We start from the raw sequence: 19,378 nt of genomic DNA, 5'->3' as shown, positions 1-19,378 counted from the left end.
TAAAGACTTCTTGATGCATGCTCAATCATCCAGGTAAGTAAATCTCCAAAAGTTGATTCTGTTCATCTGGACGTAGTGTTTTGTGGGCTGGTTTCAGTCATTATGCAAATGTACTGTTTATATTCTTGTCTTATATATAACAACAGGGCGAAGGCGCTGCTCTTGTGGCGACCTGCAGCAGGTGTTTATTGGCGTTTTCTTTCTCTTTTTCTTTTTCTTTTTAACTTTGTTTTAACTCTGTTCTTAACCGTGGTTTTAACTTTTTGCCGAGATGGAGATCTTCTACACCTTAGTTTTATTGTTGTTGGCGATATTCACCTGGAGTCATTCACTCTCACTGACAATCACTTATACACGCGTAGAACTACTTGGATTACGGTGGTCCTGTTTGTCTATCTACGACTCTTCTAATGCTCGGACAGATGTGATTCTTGGTGAGGATTTATTTTCCCGGTCAAAGACTAATTTTGGAAAGCCCCGCCGCTTGAGAAAACGCGGAAAGAAAGGCGGCGTGCGTCAGCGTGTAAGAAAACTTCGGAGGAAGAATCGTGTTCCTCTGCCTTCTATGATTCTGGCCAATGTCCAATCTCTTAGGAACAAAACGGATGAATTACAAGGAAATGTGCTTCATCTACGGGAATACAGGGAGGCTTGTCTGATGGTGCTTACCGAGACGTGGCTGACCGATATGGACAGTGACACTTCACTGCGAATCAGCGGCTTTGGGACCCCTGTCAGATTGGATCGGAACTGTGGAGTAACACGCAAATCTCACGGAGGAGGGGTTTGTTTATATATCAACCAGGGCTGGTGTAATAATTTTACTGTGCGGGAGCGGTTGTGTCTTCCTGACATCGAGCTCCTTTCAGTATCTGTCAGGCCTTTTTACTTACCGAGGGAGTTCCCTCAAATTTTTGTCACTGTTGTTTACATTCATCCTAAGGCTGATGTTAAAGTTGCTGCCGATGCCATTTTTAAAGTGGTACGCAATCTGCAGACTCTCTCACCGGATGCTCCTAATTTTATTCTTGGTGATTTTAACAATTGTAATCTTAAGAAATCACTGAACAATTTCTTTCAATATGTCACTTGTCCTACAAGGAATAACAAAACGCTGGATTTGTGTTATGGACCAATTAAGGCGGCATATAAGTCTGTGGCTGGACCTGCGCTAGGTTCTTCGGATCACAATGTTATTCACCTCCTCCCTGCTTACAGAAGTGAAGCGGACTAATGTCTGGACAAAAGACAGTTGTGTAGCCTTTCAGGGGTGTTTTGATTGCACTGACTGGTCCTTGTTTCAAGAGAGCACTTCTGATTTGGATGAACTCACTGATGTGGTGTGTAGCTACATCTCTTTTTGCAGACTCTGTGGTTCCAGTCAGAGAATTTAAGACTTTCCCTAATAACAAACCGTGGCTCTCTAAAGATATTAAGGATCTGATTCTTAAAAGGAAAATTGCTTTTAACAAGGGAGACGTTCCCACTATGAGAATATTGAGGAAGGAGGTGAGGGCTGCAATAAAGATCGCCAAGATGAGGTACAGAAATAAGATTGAGGCAGAACTCAGCAGTAACAACCTCAAAAGAGCTTGGCTTGGTATGAAAACAATGGCAGGGCTACACACGAAAGGTAAAACTAGCATTACTGGCTCTGACTTCTTTAGTGATGAAGACATTTGAGAAGATAATTAAGAAGGAGATTTTAATGCAGGTTGAACACCATCTTGACCCCTTCCAGTTCGCCTATAGAGCAGGGAGAGGTGTGGAGGATGCTGTTGTCACACTCCTGCATCTCTTGTATAAGCATCTTGAGGCCCCCCACACCCATGCAAGATTATTATTTGCATTTAATACAATTCAACCCCTCTTACTTGCTGACAGGCTTTACAATCATTTCAAGCTTGACACTAGTCTGGTCGGCTGGGTGACAGACTTTCTGACTAATAGGTCACAATGTGTGAGGGTAAATCATGTATTTTCTGATGTGCTTTCCTCCTCCACTGGATCACCCCAGGGTTGCTGCCTCTCTCCCCTTCTGTTCATTCTGTACACGAATGAGTGTTGCAGCAATTTCACAAACAGACACATCCTGAAGTTTGCTGACGACACAGTAATCGTCAGTCTTCTAGTGGGGATGAGTCAGGCCATGGACAGGTTGTAGATGATTTTGTGAATTGGTGTGATGAGTCCTTCCTTTCACTTAATGTGTCAAAAACTAAAGACATGATTATTGATTTTAGGAAGTCCTCTTATAGCTCATCACCCACTATCATTAAAACTGCCAATATTGGGATCGTTGAGAGTTATAAATATCTAGGTGTGGTACTTGACCATAAACTGTGTTTGGAATCTCATGCTGATGCCACTACTAAAAAAGTTCAACAAAGACTGTTCTTTTTAAGAAAAATGAGATCTTTTAATGTCTCATCTGAGATGTTGTCCTTGTTTTATAGAAGTTTTATCGAATCTGTGATGTCTTTTTGTATCGCTGCCTGGTTTGGTAACCTGACGGTGAAGAATAAGAATCGGTTGGGACTTCTGGTAAAAACTGCTAGCAAAATTTCAGGGCGCTGGCAAGATGGACTTTTGGCCATTTACAATAGAAATGTGCTTAGAAAGGCTCATTCTATTATTAATTGTGTGAACCATCCACTTCACAGTGAGTTTGAGTTGTTGCCTTCCAGTCGCCGTTTTAGAGTACCTGTGAGGAGGACTAAAAGACTCCAGGTCTCTTTTATCCCTACTGCGTCTTGTCTCCTTAATGGCAAATAATTGTCCTTGAACTTTCTATCATTATTATTGTTATTATTATTTTATAGTATTGTTCTGTTTATTTTTATCCTCCTGCTGCTAAACTAATTTCCCCTTGAGGGACAATAAAGAAATTGAATTGAATTGAATTGAATTGAATTGAATTGAATTGAATTGAATTGAATTGAATAAGATTGGGGAAACCTAGAGACCCGGTGCACCTAAACGCGTAGTGAGGGTGTGCTGGGAACGCCTAGCAGAGGCCCCAGTCTGTGAGATCAGAGTTGAGCAGAGCTTCAACAGCATTCCAAGGGAGACTGGGGACATTGAGTTCGAATGGACCATGTTCAGCATTTCCATTGCTGAAGCTGCTGCATTGAGCTGCGGCTGCAAGGTGGTTGGTGCCTGTTGTGGTGGTAATCCCCAAACCAAATGGTGGACACCAGAGGTGAAGGGAGCCACCAGGCTGAAGAAGTCCTATCGGGCCTGGTTAGCCTGTGGGATTTTGGAAGCAGCTGACAGGTACCGACAGGCCAAGCGGAATGCGGCTCAGGCAGTGGCTGAAGCAAAAACTCGGGTGTGGGAGGAGTTCGGAGAGGCCATGGAAAAAGACTTTCGGACTGCCTCGAAGAGATTCTGGCAAACCGTCAGGTGTCACCTGAGTAGAGCCACTGCTCCTCCACATCGAAAGGAGCCAGCTGAGGTGGTTCGGGCATCTGACAAAGATGCCACCTGGGTGAGGTTTTCCGGGCATGTCCCACTGGGAGGAGGCCCCGGGGCAGACCCAGGACACGCTGGAGAGATTATATCTCTCGGCTGGCCTGGGAATGCCTTGGTGTTTCCCCGGATAAGCTAGAGGAGGTGGCTGGGGAGAGGGAGGTCTGGGCTTCTCTGCTTAGGCTGCTGCCCCTGCGACCTGGCCCCGGATAAAGCGGAAGAAGATGGATGGATGGATGGATGGATGGAAACCTGCAGTCAGCTGAGACTGAAGAAGTCACTTGGATGAGTGACGAAACATTTCTCCCATAAAACGCTACGTCCAAATGAACAGAATCAACTTTTGGAGATGTAAATAAAGACGGAAAAAAAATGTGACTTGTGTTTATTCTCTTTTGTCTTGGAAGTTAGATGAAAAATATCCAAGTTCATATACCTTTTGCAGGGTAAATGTAAAGGCACAGCTTGTGGACTGGAAGCGTCACATAATAATAGAAAAGGAAAGGAGCTTTGCCTGCCTGTCTAAGGAAACCACATTCACATATTATCAATTTTACAGCTTGCTTAGTAACAAAAACTGTGTTATTGTAGGATCTACCTTATTATATAAAGCACCTTAAGGCCACTGTTGTTGTGATTTGGTGCATATAAATAACGTTGAATTGAACTGAATGGAAGAAAATAGGTTGGCTGTGTTTTTACTTATGCTAGACATTGCTTAGTTGCAGTCAAAACAAACAAATGAACAAACATAAGACCACTTGTATCCTTTCAGAAATAATTATCTTATTGTATCCCCCAAAGTTGTCAGTGTCCTGAACATTTACTAGGGATTAGTCATAGTGGACACACTTTTGCGGTGACTGAGTCATTAGGGTGAAACTGAGTTTGAATTTCTGAATTAACATACTAACAGTATTCTGACCTTTGATCAAGAAACTAAGCTGCAAAGTTGGAAATTTTCCACTCCTGTGAAAGAGGAAATACATAGGACGCTACATGTTAGCAACACTGATGCTTGTTTTTATTTACACTTTTTCATATACAGAATTTTTAGCTTACGTTTTGATGTGACAGAACCAATTACTCATTCAAAGTTACATTGAATGTAAAAGCACTGGATACAACTCAACAAGCCTTTATCTGAACTGCAAGATTTGCTATGTAATATTTGAGGCCAAAGGGTCATATTGGATTATACTTTTTTCCCTTTGATATCCATTTCTGTAACTTGGGTCTGTATTGACTGATGCTGAAAATTCATTTTGATTCAGTACGTCACATGCACACTCTGCTGGGTTAAACACTTTAAATACTGTAAACAGGTTCCACACTGATTTGCACCAGTTGTTGTGTAAGAACATAACTTTGCATGCTGATAGTAGTTTGGTATCAAAATGCAGTGGGACCCTTAAAATCGGAGAAAACAACCAAACGTGATTACATCAACCTCAAAATGTCCACTTTCAATCAATCTGCTTCACTGGCAGTACTTGTAAATCAGTAACCGTTTTTCTAGCATTTCTTAGACTTAAACTCTGCAATCACCTGCATGGGTCTTAATTCAGTTCAATTCAATTTTATTTATATAGCACCAAATTACAACAACAGTCATCTGAAGGCGGTTTATATTATAAGGTAGAGACCTACAATAATGGAGAGAAAAACCCAACAATCAAGATGTCTATGTTCTAATCTTATATGGAGAGATTAGGTAGAAATGTAACTTTCTGGGGAAATAACACACTGGACTATAGGTTTGCAACAAAACATCGGCTCAGCTTTGAAGCATGGTAGAGGGAGCGTAATGTTTTGTGGCTCTCTTGTTCAACAGTGCCTTCCAATTATTGGAGTAACTAGGAATTCCAACCAAATCAATTTTACTCAGGAGAGGTTAAACAAAATGGCAAGACAATAATTAAAAGCACAGAAGTAAGTCAACAACAGAATTAATGATAGTTTGATGTTGTGGAATAATCTGATCTTAATGCAGTTAATGGCCTGAAGAACTCTTTAACCAAGGTGTTTATTGTCCTTGACGATATATTTCCCTTCTGCTGTTATTTTTCTTTGTATGTACTGACTCTATTGTACTTTTTAGTCATTTTTTAATGAAGTGTGTACAGTTGTCTTTGAACATTGAATTGACTACAAGAGAGCTACATATTGGGGCTTAGTAGTCCTCAAACAGGCAGTAGATTTGCTGATACAGTACCGATTCTTTCTGCAGGACCAGTATCCTATTACCACCCATTTGAGCTCATACCATTGACCTTCAGAGTATGCGTGTGTCACTGCATATACCGTCAATGTATACCTGTTTGCACAAAGTGAATGCACTGTTTCTCATTCTGTTTTTCTCTGTGAAATTGCCTCAATCATAGTATGTTGCATAAGCGATTTATCCAGCTGATTTTCCTAGGCCTAATCAAGATGTGAATGAACTGATGTCTTCTACTTGTCTGTCCTCACTTATTTCTCTGTCTTTTATCCTTTTGTCTCATTTATGCTGCTGCCCGATTTTTGCTTCTTCAATTTCCCCTGTCTGTTTCAGTCCGGCTTTCTCATTCAGTGCAGAGTGTGTGTGATAACAAATCACACAAACTCTGCCACTGCCTAGAAGGAGAACTGGTGCCGAGCTGAGGTAACCTTGTCCCGTCCTAGCAGGGCTCTTATAGTTCTGTCAATGTAGACATGGAAGGCCCCATTGGGGAGCCCGGGGTGAGCACACGCTACACATGCAGACATATGTGTCTGAACCGTGACAGATCTCCTCCAAATTGAACCGCAGTCTGTAACTATAGTCTGTACTGTGGAGTGGAGTGGATGGTGGCATGTGTTGGTGATGTAAGCGAATTGGAAAAGTGTCAGACATCAACAACAAAATAAGCTCCACACATACAACACCAAACAGTTGGTTTTTGCTCGAAATGTGTTGAACATCTTTTTAGTCCTTCAGTCCAGCTGAATGAGTTTGCTCAACCCCCGACTGAACCAGCAACATGTGGTACAGATTACCACAGGAGAAGGTACATGTCGATTTTGCTCATGACATTTTTTATTACTAACATATGCTGGTTCCTGCTTTACTCCCACAGCATTGTCAAAGCGGATCAGAGACTGGCAGAACAACCACAGTGAAAAGACAGATGCCAACAGTGACTGTAATGTCTACTCTTTTCTGAAAAAAAGAAAGAAAGAAACACTGAAACACCACACTGTACCTTTTGTTATTGCCGGCATTAGCGGTGAACAGTACCTAAACCCACATGATAAATATAACCGGGCACTAATGTGTCTAAGTCAGAGTTCTGCGTATTGTAATCATCATTCCTCTAACTTTCCTGTGGATAAATTATTTTCATTGCCATGTTGTGCTCTGCTAAACCCACTTTGTCCTATTTTCAAAAACTTTAGAGAAATTGGTAATTAATGACACACTTATGTGATGGCTACACATGAAGAAGATCTTTCAGAAATCTCTGTGGCAAATGGATTTAGACAAAGACTTAAAGTAAAATACTGCGAAAGGGTTAAATATCCTTTTTTAACCCCTTTTTGACAGCCTCTTTGCAGTTCAGCTTTATGTCTTCATAGTGCAACATAAGACAGCTTGTGTTTATACACTCACCAAATTATTATCTTTTACAATACGCACTCACGTGAGAAACTATAATTATGTCTTTGGGTTAGAGTCAGTTTAAAGCAGCTGTTGATTGTGTCGTTTAATACTGCCTACTTCCCAATTAAAGAGTTCAGTGTAATAGAATTTATTGTGAACTTATCGACAAAGTGTAGAAACACTTTCAGACGATACTCAGCTCATTTTCTCCGCACCACTAATTACGTCATTGCTCACAGCTAAAACCTGACAGAACACCTGCTGAAAAAAGTTAATGTGGCATGCTTTTTTTTATTATACTGAGTGTGTTTTCTCGATTAATTCTTAAAATGATCTTAGAATAGTTCATGTTATGATATGCTCCTCTCATTCCTCATTCCGCTGTGTTTTTTCCATTGTTGAAATACATGATGGTATGTATTAACATTTATTATTTGGACAAAAAGTATTGGACCACATCTCTTAATCTCTCACTTCAGTTGTTTTTAGTTCCATTGCCAAAGTTGTATAAAATCAAGCACCTGGCAATGCACTTTACAAACATTTGGGAAAGAATGAGTCGTTCTAAAGAGCTCGTTTAATTCAAGTGTGGTGCTCTAAAAGGACGTATGCACAAGTCAGTCTGTGAAATGTATTTCCTCCTGGTATTATTGAAAAGTGTTTAGAAACCACAGCAACTCAGCCACAAAGTAGCAGACCATCTAAAATCACAGAGCATGGGCAAGTAGTGCGTAAAAGTCGCCAGCATGGCTAAGTCAATAACTACAGAGTTACAAGCTTCCCCTGGCATTAACGTTAGCGCCAAAACTGTGCACCAGGAGCTTCATGGTTTCTATGTCTGAACAGCTCCTTCATGTGTAATGTGTAGGTGGCCCACTACTTTTGTCAGAATAATGTATTTGGTTAGCATCCAGTAGTTTTCATCAAGCATTGTGGGATACTTTGACTCCACTATCCATGGGGCATGCAGTCAGTTCAAGTAAGGCGAGCTGCTTTTAAATCTCTACACAAATTAATAAAAATTAAAAGGTATAATGACAACCACTGTACTACACTAGAAAGTGACAAAGTGTCTGACACAGTTGATGTCTTGTTTCAGTAACAAGCTATATAAAGGATAGTGTTTAAGTTTTAATAATACTGTAAATACTGTAAGTTAGATCTGTTCTGATAATCTGATGGTCAGGAACGAGCTGAACGTAATTAAACACCATAATAACAACGATGGTGCTTCTGAGGTGCTGCTACAATCAGCTGTTGCTGCTTTTTCAAACACATTGTCTTGGCATGAAGCTTTAAACTTGCAAGTCATATAATTTGTTTCAGTGCAAAATACTGAAACATTTACAGACATTTTTGTTAAGAGGGTTTTTGACCACAGGGTGCCTTTAATAATTAAAGCTAATTTCTGGGAAACACTCACACTGCTACCACAGTACAATAGTGGTAAAAAGCCTCTAAAATGAGTCAACGTCATTATTATACTCTGTTGTTTTAGCTTAGCTGTTGTCGCTTGTTGGACAGACAGAGGTTGGGTGCAGTATCTGACTCATGGGATAGAAAGGAGTTAAGAGGATGACACGATGCTGCTGAGACAGGTGTGTCTGTCAGTTTTATACCTAGCATGATGTTGTACCAGCTCTGATGCACTAGAAGGCTGTTCACTTTCAGATTATCTTCAAACCTAATGAAAGATGCATGGATTGGGGAATTTTCACGATTTCCAAGAATCACATGACTATTTTGTATTTGAGCATCTGGAACTGAATCATCTTTGATGCCTCAGAGTTAAAGTATCTACACTTTCTTACTCATCTCATTTAGCTCGAGGCTTCTGTTTTCTTATGGGAAATATGCCGAATGTGATAATTCAAACATTTTTTCATCCTCCGCTGGAAGAAATAAGACATGGTTTATCCTGTATCTGATTACAAAGATAAGACCTTTGTCATTGGGGTTGAAGGAGATTCATGCAACAGTTGCACCATTAGTTAGATCCCCATATACCGTTCCAAACATAAGTCTTCAATACATGGTGTACATGAACGGAGGAATGTAGCTCCAAAGAGTTTTGAAATAAGGCTTACTGGCATACAAAGGCCCACCTCAGAAAATTTCAAAATCAGACTCCTTCTTCTTCCAGGATATAAATTATTGATGGTCTCCAGGCGATGATGACTGCAAAACCGATTTCTGCTGGTGTAACCTTTTGCACACCTGCAGAACATATTGTGAATGAAGTGATAACTTCAGCTGGCTGCACTAGCACAAAGACCCCAAGCATAATTTTCAAGCGTGTGTTGTGTACTTCGTGAGATCATACGGCATTATTGAAAAAGAGAAGGGGGGAAGAAGAGTAGCAGATAGAGGGCAGGGCATAAAAACACTGGGACCGAGGGCTCAAAAACAGAAGACTGCACATTTTGTATGTCAGATGACAGAGGGCTGAGTCGAGATCTGAAGTGAACTATTAGGGCTGACACTGCTGGCAGGGAAAGCTGCATCCATCCAGTTTTGTCTCCTTGCTTGCCTGTCAGTGGCTTGAACCAAGCAGTCTAAGCGCCATCGAAAACAGCGCAGCCACAGTGACAGTAAAGTCCAGCACTCAAAAAAGATGCATGACAACTACTCAGAGAGGGAGGCAGGAGCTGCAGCAGTACAATGAACTACTGATGAATGCACTTATTCAAAAGGAGACAGCTGGACGTATAAGAGGATGTCCTTTTACGTACCAGCTGTAATAACAACACAGCAAAGATTTGATTTTTATGTTTTTCATCTCAAACACGCTCCTACTGATAATGACCCCTAATTAGTAGGCTTCATATTCTATCAGTCCGTGCTTCTGCCTCACAACATTACGAAACCGAGATCAAAACTGTGATACAGATGTCCGCAGTATCCTATCTTGGCTCCATTTTTCTGTACCGTGATACCCATGTAGAGTTGTTAATGCTTTGGGATGGTTAAATGGTAATAATCTCTCTGGCAGCAAGTGAACTGGAATTGCTCTAAAGTAATAGAGATAATTTTTTGTTCATGATCCAATCATAACGGAGCGATCAGGCCTGTGGTAAAATTTGTAATCCATTCCTTCTAAAGAAAAAAACGAGGGACGAACTAAACCATGGTTTTGGAAAATTGTTACACTCCTAATCTGTGCTGCTCCTTTGCACTTTACAAATGGCCTGGTGTATACATTGCGTGCCTTACATAATTACATTGCATTTCTGTGCAGAAGTGAGATAAACTTAACAGCACTGCCAAATAATTTCTTTAAGCACCAGTGTTGTCTTGGCCTTTTTTATCTTGATGATGCGCTCTCACACCCAAACGCTCAGCACAGTTTTAAGTTGTAAGGCAAATTCCTCTGTAAAAAATGGGTTGCAGGCACTGGAGATAAAGACCCTGCCCTTTGGCCTCTGCTGCTACTTCTGGCTGTTTGATAACAAAAACAAAGGCAGAGAGAAAAAAGCTCCTCGGGGTTGACGAGTGATGTCGACCCCAGTGTGACCCTCTGTGGGGGCAAAGAGATTATCAGATAGACATCATAGTGTCTGTTTTAACTGGTGCAGCTGAGGAGGCGATGCTTTATCTCGAACATCAGAAACCGAATACTCTGCTTCTTCGTGCTAAGACTGACTGTGGCTTTAATGGATAAAATGAAGCCGGATTCACGCTGATCAAAAAGAGTGGGAGCATTCTTCTTGTCAACGTTTGGAAATTGCAGTGAGAGAGTTTAATGCTATATACCGCTGTAGACCTACATATTTAGATTTAGCTTTGTGGGCTTACCCATGCCTTACAGTGACTGATTTGAGTGATAGCGCAGCATATTGTTCTGAAGAAGAACATTCTCGCCGCTGCTCTAATGTCAGAGCGTGTACTTGGATCAGTCAAGGATCTAAGTGTATACTATGATATGATTTTCTCCATGGACAAGGATTACTGCTGAAGATTCAAAAGAGATACGAGTTATTTGCATATTAATTCTGACAGGATGAGAGTGAGTCTGTTTCTTTCAAAAGGCATACTGGATTTTACTGACTTGCTTGTACCCAGATTCATGTTAAGCACAGATATTTCATTTCATTTCATTTCATTTATTTATTCATTTTCAGGCACAACAAATACCTATATTGAACATAAAATACACAAAACAAAAAACAAAACTTGCCTGAAAAAGGAGTGGGACGAAGAAAACTTATTAAATCCCACCCCTATACTCACTCATCAACAAAAAAAAACAATAAACTTCCCGCAGCTACGCCCATCATTGCATACAGACCCATCAACAGCCCCGGGCAGATACAAGCATCTAAGCGGCAGCTCGCAACCAACAATTAGAGCCTTCATAACTGAATACAGAATATATAAATTATAAATTGCATTACCACAGGTAACAGGCAGTAATAACTACAAGTAACAGACACACATACATATACATACATATATATCTACACACACAAGTACATATATGTACATACATACGCACACTTTATTTTTTATTTTTTATTTTGGAATCCATACCAGCAATGGTAAGAGGACAGACATTACAGAGCACACTAAAACCCATCATTGAGTATACTGTGACCAGACCAACTGTTTGTAGAGAAATTTAAATCTATGAATATTTTTGCATTGTTTCAATTGTAAACTCAGACTGTTCCAGATTTTCACACCACATACAGACACACAAAAGCCTTTACGGGTTGTTCGAGTTCTGGGTAATTTGAATTCTCCAAAGCCTCTCACATTATAAACCTTTTCTCGAATTTCAAATCTAGTTTGTAAATTTGCCGGTAAAAGTTTAGTAAAAGCTTTATACAAAATTATGGATGTATTGTAATTAACCAGATCCTGGAATTTAAGTAACTTTGCCTGAAGAAAGAATTTGTGAGTATGTTCTAGATAACCAGCCTTGTGAATAATACGCAGTGCTCGTTTCTGTACTGTGACTAATGGATTAGTTGTATTTTTATATGTATTTCCCCACACTTCCACACAATATGTAAGATATGGAAGAACCAGGGTACAGTACAGAGTACGAAGTGCATCTTTATCAAGGAATTGTTTCACTTTGTTCAAAACTGCGAGGCTTCTGGAAATTTTGGTTTTTATGTGTCTGACGTGGGGTTTCCATGAAATTTTGTTATCAATTATAACTCCCAAAAATTTGTTTTCACTCACATTATCAATTGGTACACCTTCAATGATAATTGGTAATTCTATATTATATTTTAAATTACCAAAAAACATTGCTTTAGTTTTATTTATATTTAATGATAATTTATTTATGTCCATCCATTTTTTTATTAATTTTAGCTCCCTGTTTACAGTCATTACAAGATCAGTATAATCATCGCTACTGAAAAATATGTTGGTGTCATCTGCGAACAGTATGAGTTTAAGTACTTGAGAAACATCAAAAATATCATTTATGTATACATTGAAAAGTTTTGGTCCCAACACTGACCCTTGGGGAACACCACATGTAATACCAAGTTTCTCTGAATGGTAATGCCCTATGCTAACATATTGTTCCCGACCTGTTAGGTAACTTTTTAACCAGTTACCAGCTTTCCCTCGAATACCATATCTTTCCAATTTATCCAGTAAAATTGAGTGATTGATTGTGTCGAAGGCCTTTTTGAGGTCAACAAAAATACCAACTGCATATTTATTTTTATCCAGTGTATCAGTAATTTCTTCTACTGCCTCAATTATCGCCATTGAAGTGGTTCTTTGTGTTCTGAAACCATACTGACCAACATTTATTATTTGATGTTTTTCAAGGAATTTTTCTAATCTTGAATTAAAAAGTTTTTCTAGAATTTTTGAGAATTGAGGCAGTAGAGAAATAGGCCTATAATTGGTAAAACTGTGTTTGTCATTACTTTTATATAGTGGTATTACTTTCGCAATTTTCATTTTTTTTGGAAAACAACCGGACTGAAATGATAAATTACAGATATATGTTAAGGGACTAGCAATATTCAGAATAACCTGTTTAACTACAGACATATTTATGTCATGATAATCCATTGAAGACTTACTTTTACATTTTAATGTGATATTTATTACTTCTTGCTCATTTGTAGCTGAGAGGAACAGTGAAAAGGGATTTGATTTTATATTACTGATATTTTCATTTTTATGACACGGGATGTCCGCTGCTAGTTCAGGACCAACATTTATGAAGAATTTATTGAACCCATCGACAATATTACTCATGTTGTGATTTTCACCATTTGCATCAGTAAAATATTCAGGATATGATGTTCCAGAAGATCCTTGTTTAATTAAGTTGTTTAACACATCCCAAGTTCCTTTTATATTGTTTTTATTTTCATATAATCTTCTTCTATAATAAAGTTGTTTGCTCGTTCTTATAATATCAGTCAATTTATTTCTATATGCTTTATATCTTTGTTCCACTTCTTTTGTTTTTACTTTGATAAACTGTTTATACAGATTGTTTTTCTTTTTGCAAGCATTAATAATTCCTTTTGTGAGCCAAGGACTTTTTATCTTTTTTTTCTTTGTCATGTGTTCGTTTACAGGACAATGTTTATTGTACCACATAGTAAAAATATCTAGAAAATTATCATAAGCCTTGTCCACATCTGACTCTTCATACACCGAACTCCAATCTTGTTGTGCTAAATCGAAATTGAAGGCATGAATTGCTTCTTCATTTATTGTTCGCTTTGCTATCATGATCTTGGTATCTATTTTTTTTAAATCACAGTCACACAAAGTAAAAACTGGTAAGTGGTCAGTTATATCACAGACAAGCAGACCACTATTAATTTGGAAATCCATGACATTAGTAAAAATATTGTCAATAATAGTGGCGCTATGTGATGTTATTCTGCTTGGCTTTGTTATTGTTGGATATAGTGATAAGCTGTACATTGTGTCAGTAAAGTCATCAATGGCTTTTAACCTTGTTGGATTTAGCAAATCAATGTTAAAATCACCACAGATAAATAGTAATTTTTGGTTCACCGAAGCAAACGTTTTTTCTATCCATTCATTAAAAGTGTCAATACTTGAACTGGGTGTCCGATATATACAACTTATTATAACATTTCTCTTTTTTTCATTCATAATCTCAATAGTCAAACATTCCAAAATTCCATCAATAGCCATAGACATAGTTGTTACAACATTATATTTTATAGAGTTATGAACATATATAGCAACCCCGCCGCCCGCCTTATTTAATCTATTCATGTATTTTAAATCATATCCATTCAAACAAAAATCTATTCCTTTATCGACATTGAACCAAGTTTCAGTGATGGCTATAACACTAAAGGGGCGAGAAAATTGTTGCAAATAGTCCTTAATGAAATCAAAATTAGAGTACATACTTCTGCTGTTAAAGTGAATTAATGAGAGCTTCCCGTCTAGGTTAATTTCTTTTTCATATTGTTCCTGAGTGAAATAATTACAATTTTTAACAAAAGAAGAGAGAAAGTTACTTTCAGAATCTATTTCTGGATCTATTATATTATGCTCCTTATATTCACAATCTAGATCAATTACTTTCTGTTGAAGAACTAATTTCAACGTGTCCATGTCATTTCCTGGTGTAATTGATACATTGGTGTCAGTTATACTTGTCCAGATCCTCCATGTTCCTCACTATCAGTACTTTTGCCTCTTCTGGTGTCCCGTTTAGCTTAATGAAAATCTTACAGTTTGTTACCCATGTATGTTGTATTTTACCGTTCTTCTTCAGTTGCCTTGCCTTCCTCGCGATGTCTGCGTTTTTTCGTGTCAGATGCTCATTAATGAAAACGTCCGTGCCTTTCAGTTTGCGTCCTTGTTTCAGCAGTGCGACCTTGTTCTTCCGATTGACAAATCTCATAATGATGGCCGGCAGTCTGTCACTCCTCCTGGGCAGTGAGTGACATGCTTCTATGTGCTCCAGGTCCATCTCTATCCCCTTGCTTTGGAGGAAGGACGCCACCTGTTGCTCTACCGAGCGGGTCTCCTCGTCGCTGGGCTCCCCGACGTTCCCGGCCACCGCGCGCGCATACGAGCGCGGCTTGATTTTAATACCGCTGATGACCACGTCGTTCGTACGGGTGTACTGCTCCAGCTCATCCACCCGCCGCTCGAGATCCATGATCCGTCTGTCCTTCTCGGCATTTTGGAGGCGTAGCTGTTTTACCTCCTCCAGAAGCCCCAGAAGCAGCTCCTGCTGTGCCCTGACTGCGGCCACGTCTCCGCACAGCGCTCCGAGGGAGGTTTTAATGTCCTCAACCTCCTCTGGTGTTGGGCCTTTCTTGGGTGGCATACTGAAGCGAGAGCACGAGGCGGCCACCACGAGGGACCTGGAAGCGGAATTTCTGATGATGGCGCCTGGCTAGGCCTGCTGGCTGATGGTGGAGCCTGGCTGTGGCCTGCTGGCTGATGGTGGAGCCTGGCTGGGTCTGCTGGATGTGGCCTGCTGGCTGATGGTGGAGCCTGGCTGTGGCCTACTGGCTGATGGTGGAGCCTGGCTGTGGCCTGCTGGCTGATGGTGGAGCCTGGCTGGGTCTGCTGGATGTGGCCTACTGGCTGATGGTGGAGCCTGGCTGTGGCCTGCTGGCTGATGGTGGAGCCTGGCTGTGGCCTGCTGAGCCTGGCTGTGGCCTGCTGGCTGACAAACGATACGAGTTTGATTTGTCAGCGCTTATTGTGAAGGTTACGAGCAAACAGATGCTTGACAGAAAGGGTTATTTTATGTATAATCGAAGTCAGGTAACCATGAGTGTATAATTTGTGTGCAGAGATTTGAAATGTGTCCCCTTTGTGATGCAGATTCATGCAAATAAATCATGTCTAAGTTATCACATGAGGTCTGCCTCTCAAGGCCTGATTGTCAGCAGGAGAAAAACGAGAGCATTGCAAGGATGAATTTGATCTGCTCAGAGACCTGGGACAGATAAATCTTTCAGTTACTTCAAGATGACAAAGTCACATTTTCAAGATTTTTTATTTCTTACCAGAAATGTTGACATTTGGGATCAAGTAGATGAGTGTGATAAGCTTCGTGATAAGCACTTATATAGAGCAGCTAATGGTTTGAAATGATTGAAAGTCCTATTAAAATGTCCCCTCCTAGGAGTTAAAGGTCAAACAGTTATGACTTAAAGCAGAATTTGGATATCTCAGTATAAAACAGGTTTACATAGTATATAGAGTCACACCTAAACAGACCAGTCATAATTTTTAGATTTATTGGGCAATGAGAGTTCAGCCTATCATGTCATATTTGACTTCAGATTCAGAAGTGTAAGAGCTCTAGTATGACTCCTTGAAACTGTCAGAAAAGACTTATACAGCTCATCTTTGAAGCAAAACGCTTTTGTTTTTTTAAGTGTCCACCATTTTTGAATTTCTGAGTGATATTGGATGCATGGATTTGATGCAGCTTCCCTCAAAACCCTATAAAATTCACACATCATAAGTACAAATCATGACCAGAGGAGAAGTAACTCTAGATATATCTAGTGGATTCACTCTGCACCGCTGGCAGGGTCTCAGTGGAATTTAAACCTCATTAAGAAACCATGAAAATATGCTTTACTTTGAAAATCAAACCTACTATATTTCTGTACACATGGAAACTGCATAACACAGCTAGCACTCTGATTTGCTGAGCTCTTCTCGTGTATTGCAGGCGCATTGGAGCCACTCTGAGAAAAATTATGAGGTGGCAATAATACTTACTCTGTACCAAGGCGGCTGGCTTCAACAGTCGAATTCAGTGGTAAAATAATATCCTCAGTCTGTGTACAAGCTAGAAATTCTGCATTTAATATCCTAAAAAAGCAGTTTTAACCAAACAAACACACTCACATAGCCACTATTACACTGCCTGTGTTCTCTACTGTTATTTTGTATTTGCTAGAAATGTTAGCTGTTCTATATGAGGACTTTGTCTGGATCATCAAATGTGCTTTTGATTTGTAGTCGATGGCCCCGAAGCCCATAATGATGTGTCTTTAACAGCGTACAACAGCTGAACTCTGAGGGCCCAAAACCACTGCAGTGATATCACTATGTTGCAGCTCAGGATGAAGGAAGCTTTAAAAAACATCTTTTAAAAAAAAATAAAAGCAAGCCACATAATATTATCTGTTCTGTGTTTATGAAATGAACTCCACTTAATTAGTTGATTCTGTCCTTGTAAGTAAACACAAGCTGCTCCTTCACAGTATCAGTGCTGCCTGCAGGGGACATTTTCTCATTTCTAATCATTAATTGCTCATTTGCGTCTGATTCGTATGGGTTTCACATGTTCACTTGGAGCTTTGCTAATAAAAAATTGCCCCATGACATCACAGCACAATGCGCCTCTCCGGATCCATTTGGATGAGACAGCATACCGAACAGAGAGGACCCACATGCTTGAGTTGTGGTTGTGTTGGTTTTGGGGTTTTTTGTCCCATGGTGTAATGAGGGAAAAATGGCAAAGATCCACATGAAGAAAGATTTGTCATGAGAACAACATTCAATGATCCACAAGCAAGAAGCCCCCCAAGCACGCTTTGCGATGACAACATTAAATTTGCTCATCCGGAGGTCTTTTCTTTCTTTCTTTAGTGAGTTATTCAAGAAATGCATCTTATAGGAAAGTAAGATGAATTTCCTGTCCTTGATCATGCCTTTGTGTGCATGAGATCAAGAGCGACTCGTGACCCCTCCTGATCTGTTATTAAAGTTTCTAAGAGGAATATTGTGGCAACATAGGACAACAAGAAACTGCACAGACCCATCGCTTATTTTTAATAGTTCTGTTTGACAGAGAGATGATTTCTGACACTGTATTATTTAGCATTATAGGCACTCTTAGATTAATTGCTTCTCCTCATGTTTCATGTGAGATTATTTAGGGTCATATTAACACGCAGACACAAAACTGACATACATCTGCTTCAAGGCTGTTAAAAAAAGCAAATTGAAGAATATGTCGAGACCTATTCCAAATAAGAAATTTGAACATTTACTACAACAATGAGGTCAGGGTCTAAATTGCTTGCCTGGCTTACACTGATGATAGAAGGGGAGCTGATATAGGTCACCTGGTTGAGCAGGTGAATCATAAGCCTGTTGCAGAGCCTGCTTTGAATCTTCCCTTATGCCATGATTCCCTGAGTGTCTTCCCTGCTCTCTCTCCCAGCTCTCCAAAAAGCGCCCCAAAAATAATAATGGTAGATGGGGAAAGGCACAGATCTGAGATTTGGCAACAAAGCCTGTGCTGATGACCGCAAAGTGAATTTTCTGTCTTACCTGTTCTGTTCTGCTAGTGTCAGGTTCCTCGAGGGGGAAGGAGATTAATATGTCATACTGTGTCTCTGATCCTTCTCCCTGTGTGCACTTTTTAAAAGTCTATGCTGTATTACCTATCCCCATATCCTCAATTTGATCCAGCTTTTAACTGAACTTAACAAGTGCAAAATTGCACTGACGTAAGAGTACAAAAAAGCTTCATCACTCCTCTTCCTTAAAAAAAGAAAGCTGTTCTGTTAGTGCCATCTTCACACTGATAGAATCTTCTTTGTTGTGTGCTACGACACGTTCCTAGAGAAAAAGGGAGAAAGAGAGGCCTTATGAGACACTTGCACGTGCCTTAACATAATGGAATAGTCCATGTTTGTATGACCTTTGCACAAAATACAGACAGCCAATCAGTTTCTGTTCTTTTCTTTTCTTATTGTGAACTTTAATCATCCTAAAATAATAATGTGACTACAATAAAAAACAAAGAGAAAAAAATCAGTCCACGATCAGTAAAGTCAATCCTCCAACCCTTCAAGTAGCTACACAGTGGTGTTTGATCAGCATGTGTGGGATCAATGAGAATCGTCCTGTGAGTATTCAGCTGTGTGCGGATTTGAAAAATCATGACAGCGTACTGGCTATGTATGTCAGACTGACTCGTTATTGGGGCTACACAGATTCAACACACAGGAACACAATATCAGGAACACAAAAGTCCAGTGCAATTTCATTTTGGCAACGTGCAGACACCAAAATTGGCATATGTTCACACACAGAATCTGTCACTAAACATAGCCACAAGACCCTTCATAGAGGCAGTATTTATTGTAGAGCTATTTTATTGCATTGCCTCATATTGTATTTGTTTTGTTTTTGGGTTGACTCCCCATGGAGGCAGCTGTTTATTTGTGGCAAGTGTCATTACAGATATATGGAACAGAGAAAGGGCTGAGAGAGATTTCCATGCTCTGCCTTTGTGCTAAGCTGAGTGTCTATTGGCTA

General features: G+C 39.8%; 2 protein-coding genes across 3 annotated transcripts in view; one reads left to right on the top strand and one right to left on the bottom strand.

Moving 5' to 3' along the window:
- Positions 1-19,378, top strand: part of abtb3b (ankyrin repeat and BTB domain containing 3b) — a 78,848-nt gene that overhangs the window by 9,756 nt on the left and 49,714 nt on the right. The window lies entirely within an intron of this gene.
- On the bottom strand, positions 11,013-15,435 carry LOC147324349 (uncharacterized). The gene has a single exon (XM_086298091.1). The coding sequence runs from the start codon at positions 15,402-15,404 to the stop codon at positions 14,712-14,714; it is 693 nt and encodes a 230-aa protein (XP_086154217.1). The 5' UTR covers positions 15,405-15,435; the 3' UTR covers positions 11,013-14,711.

Source organism: Aulonocara sp. 'chitande type north' Nkhata Bay, linkage group LG7 (assembly GCF_057382095.1).
Source record: "Aulonocara sp. 'chitande type north' Nkhata Bay isolate Kocher_YH1m ecotype deep benthic linkage group LG7, A_spYH_male_GT1.1, whole genome shotgun sequence".
Classification (NCBI taxonomy): Eukaryota; Metazoa; Chordata; class Actinopteri; order Cichliformes; family Cichlidae; genus Aulonocara; species Aulonocara sp. 'chitande type north' Nkhata Bay.
Note: the sequence above shows the minus strand (reverse complement) of the source record. Positions and strands in the feature narration are given on the sequence as shown.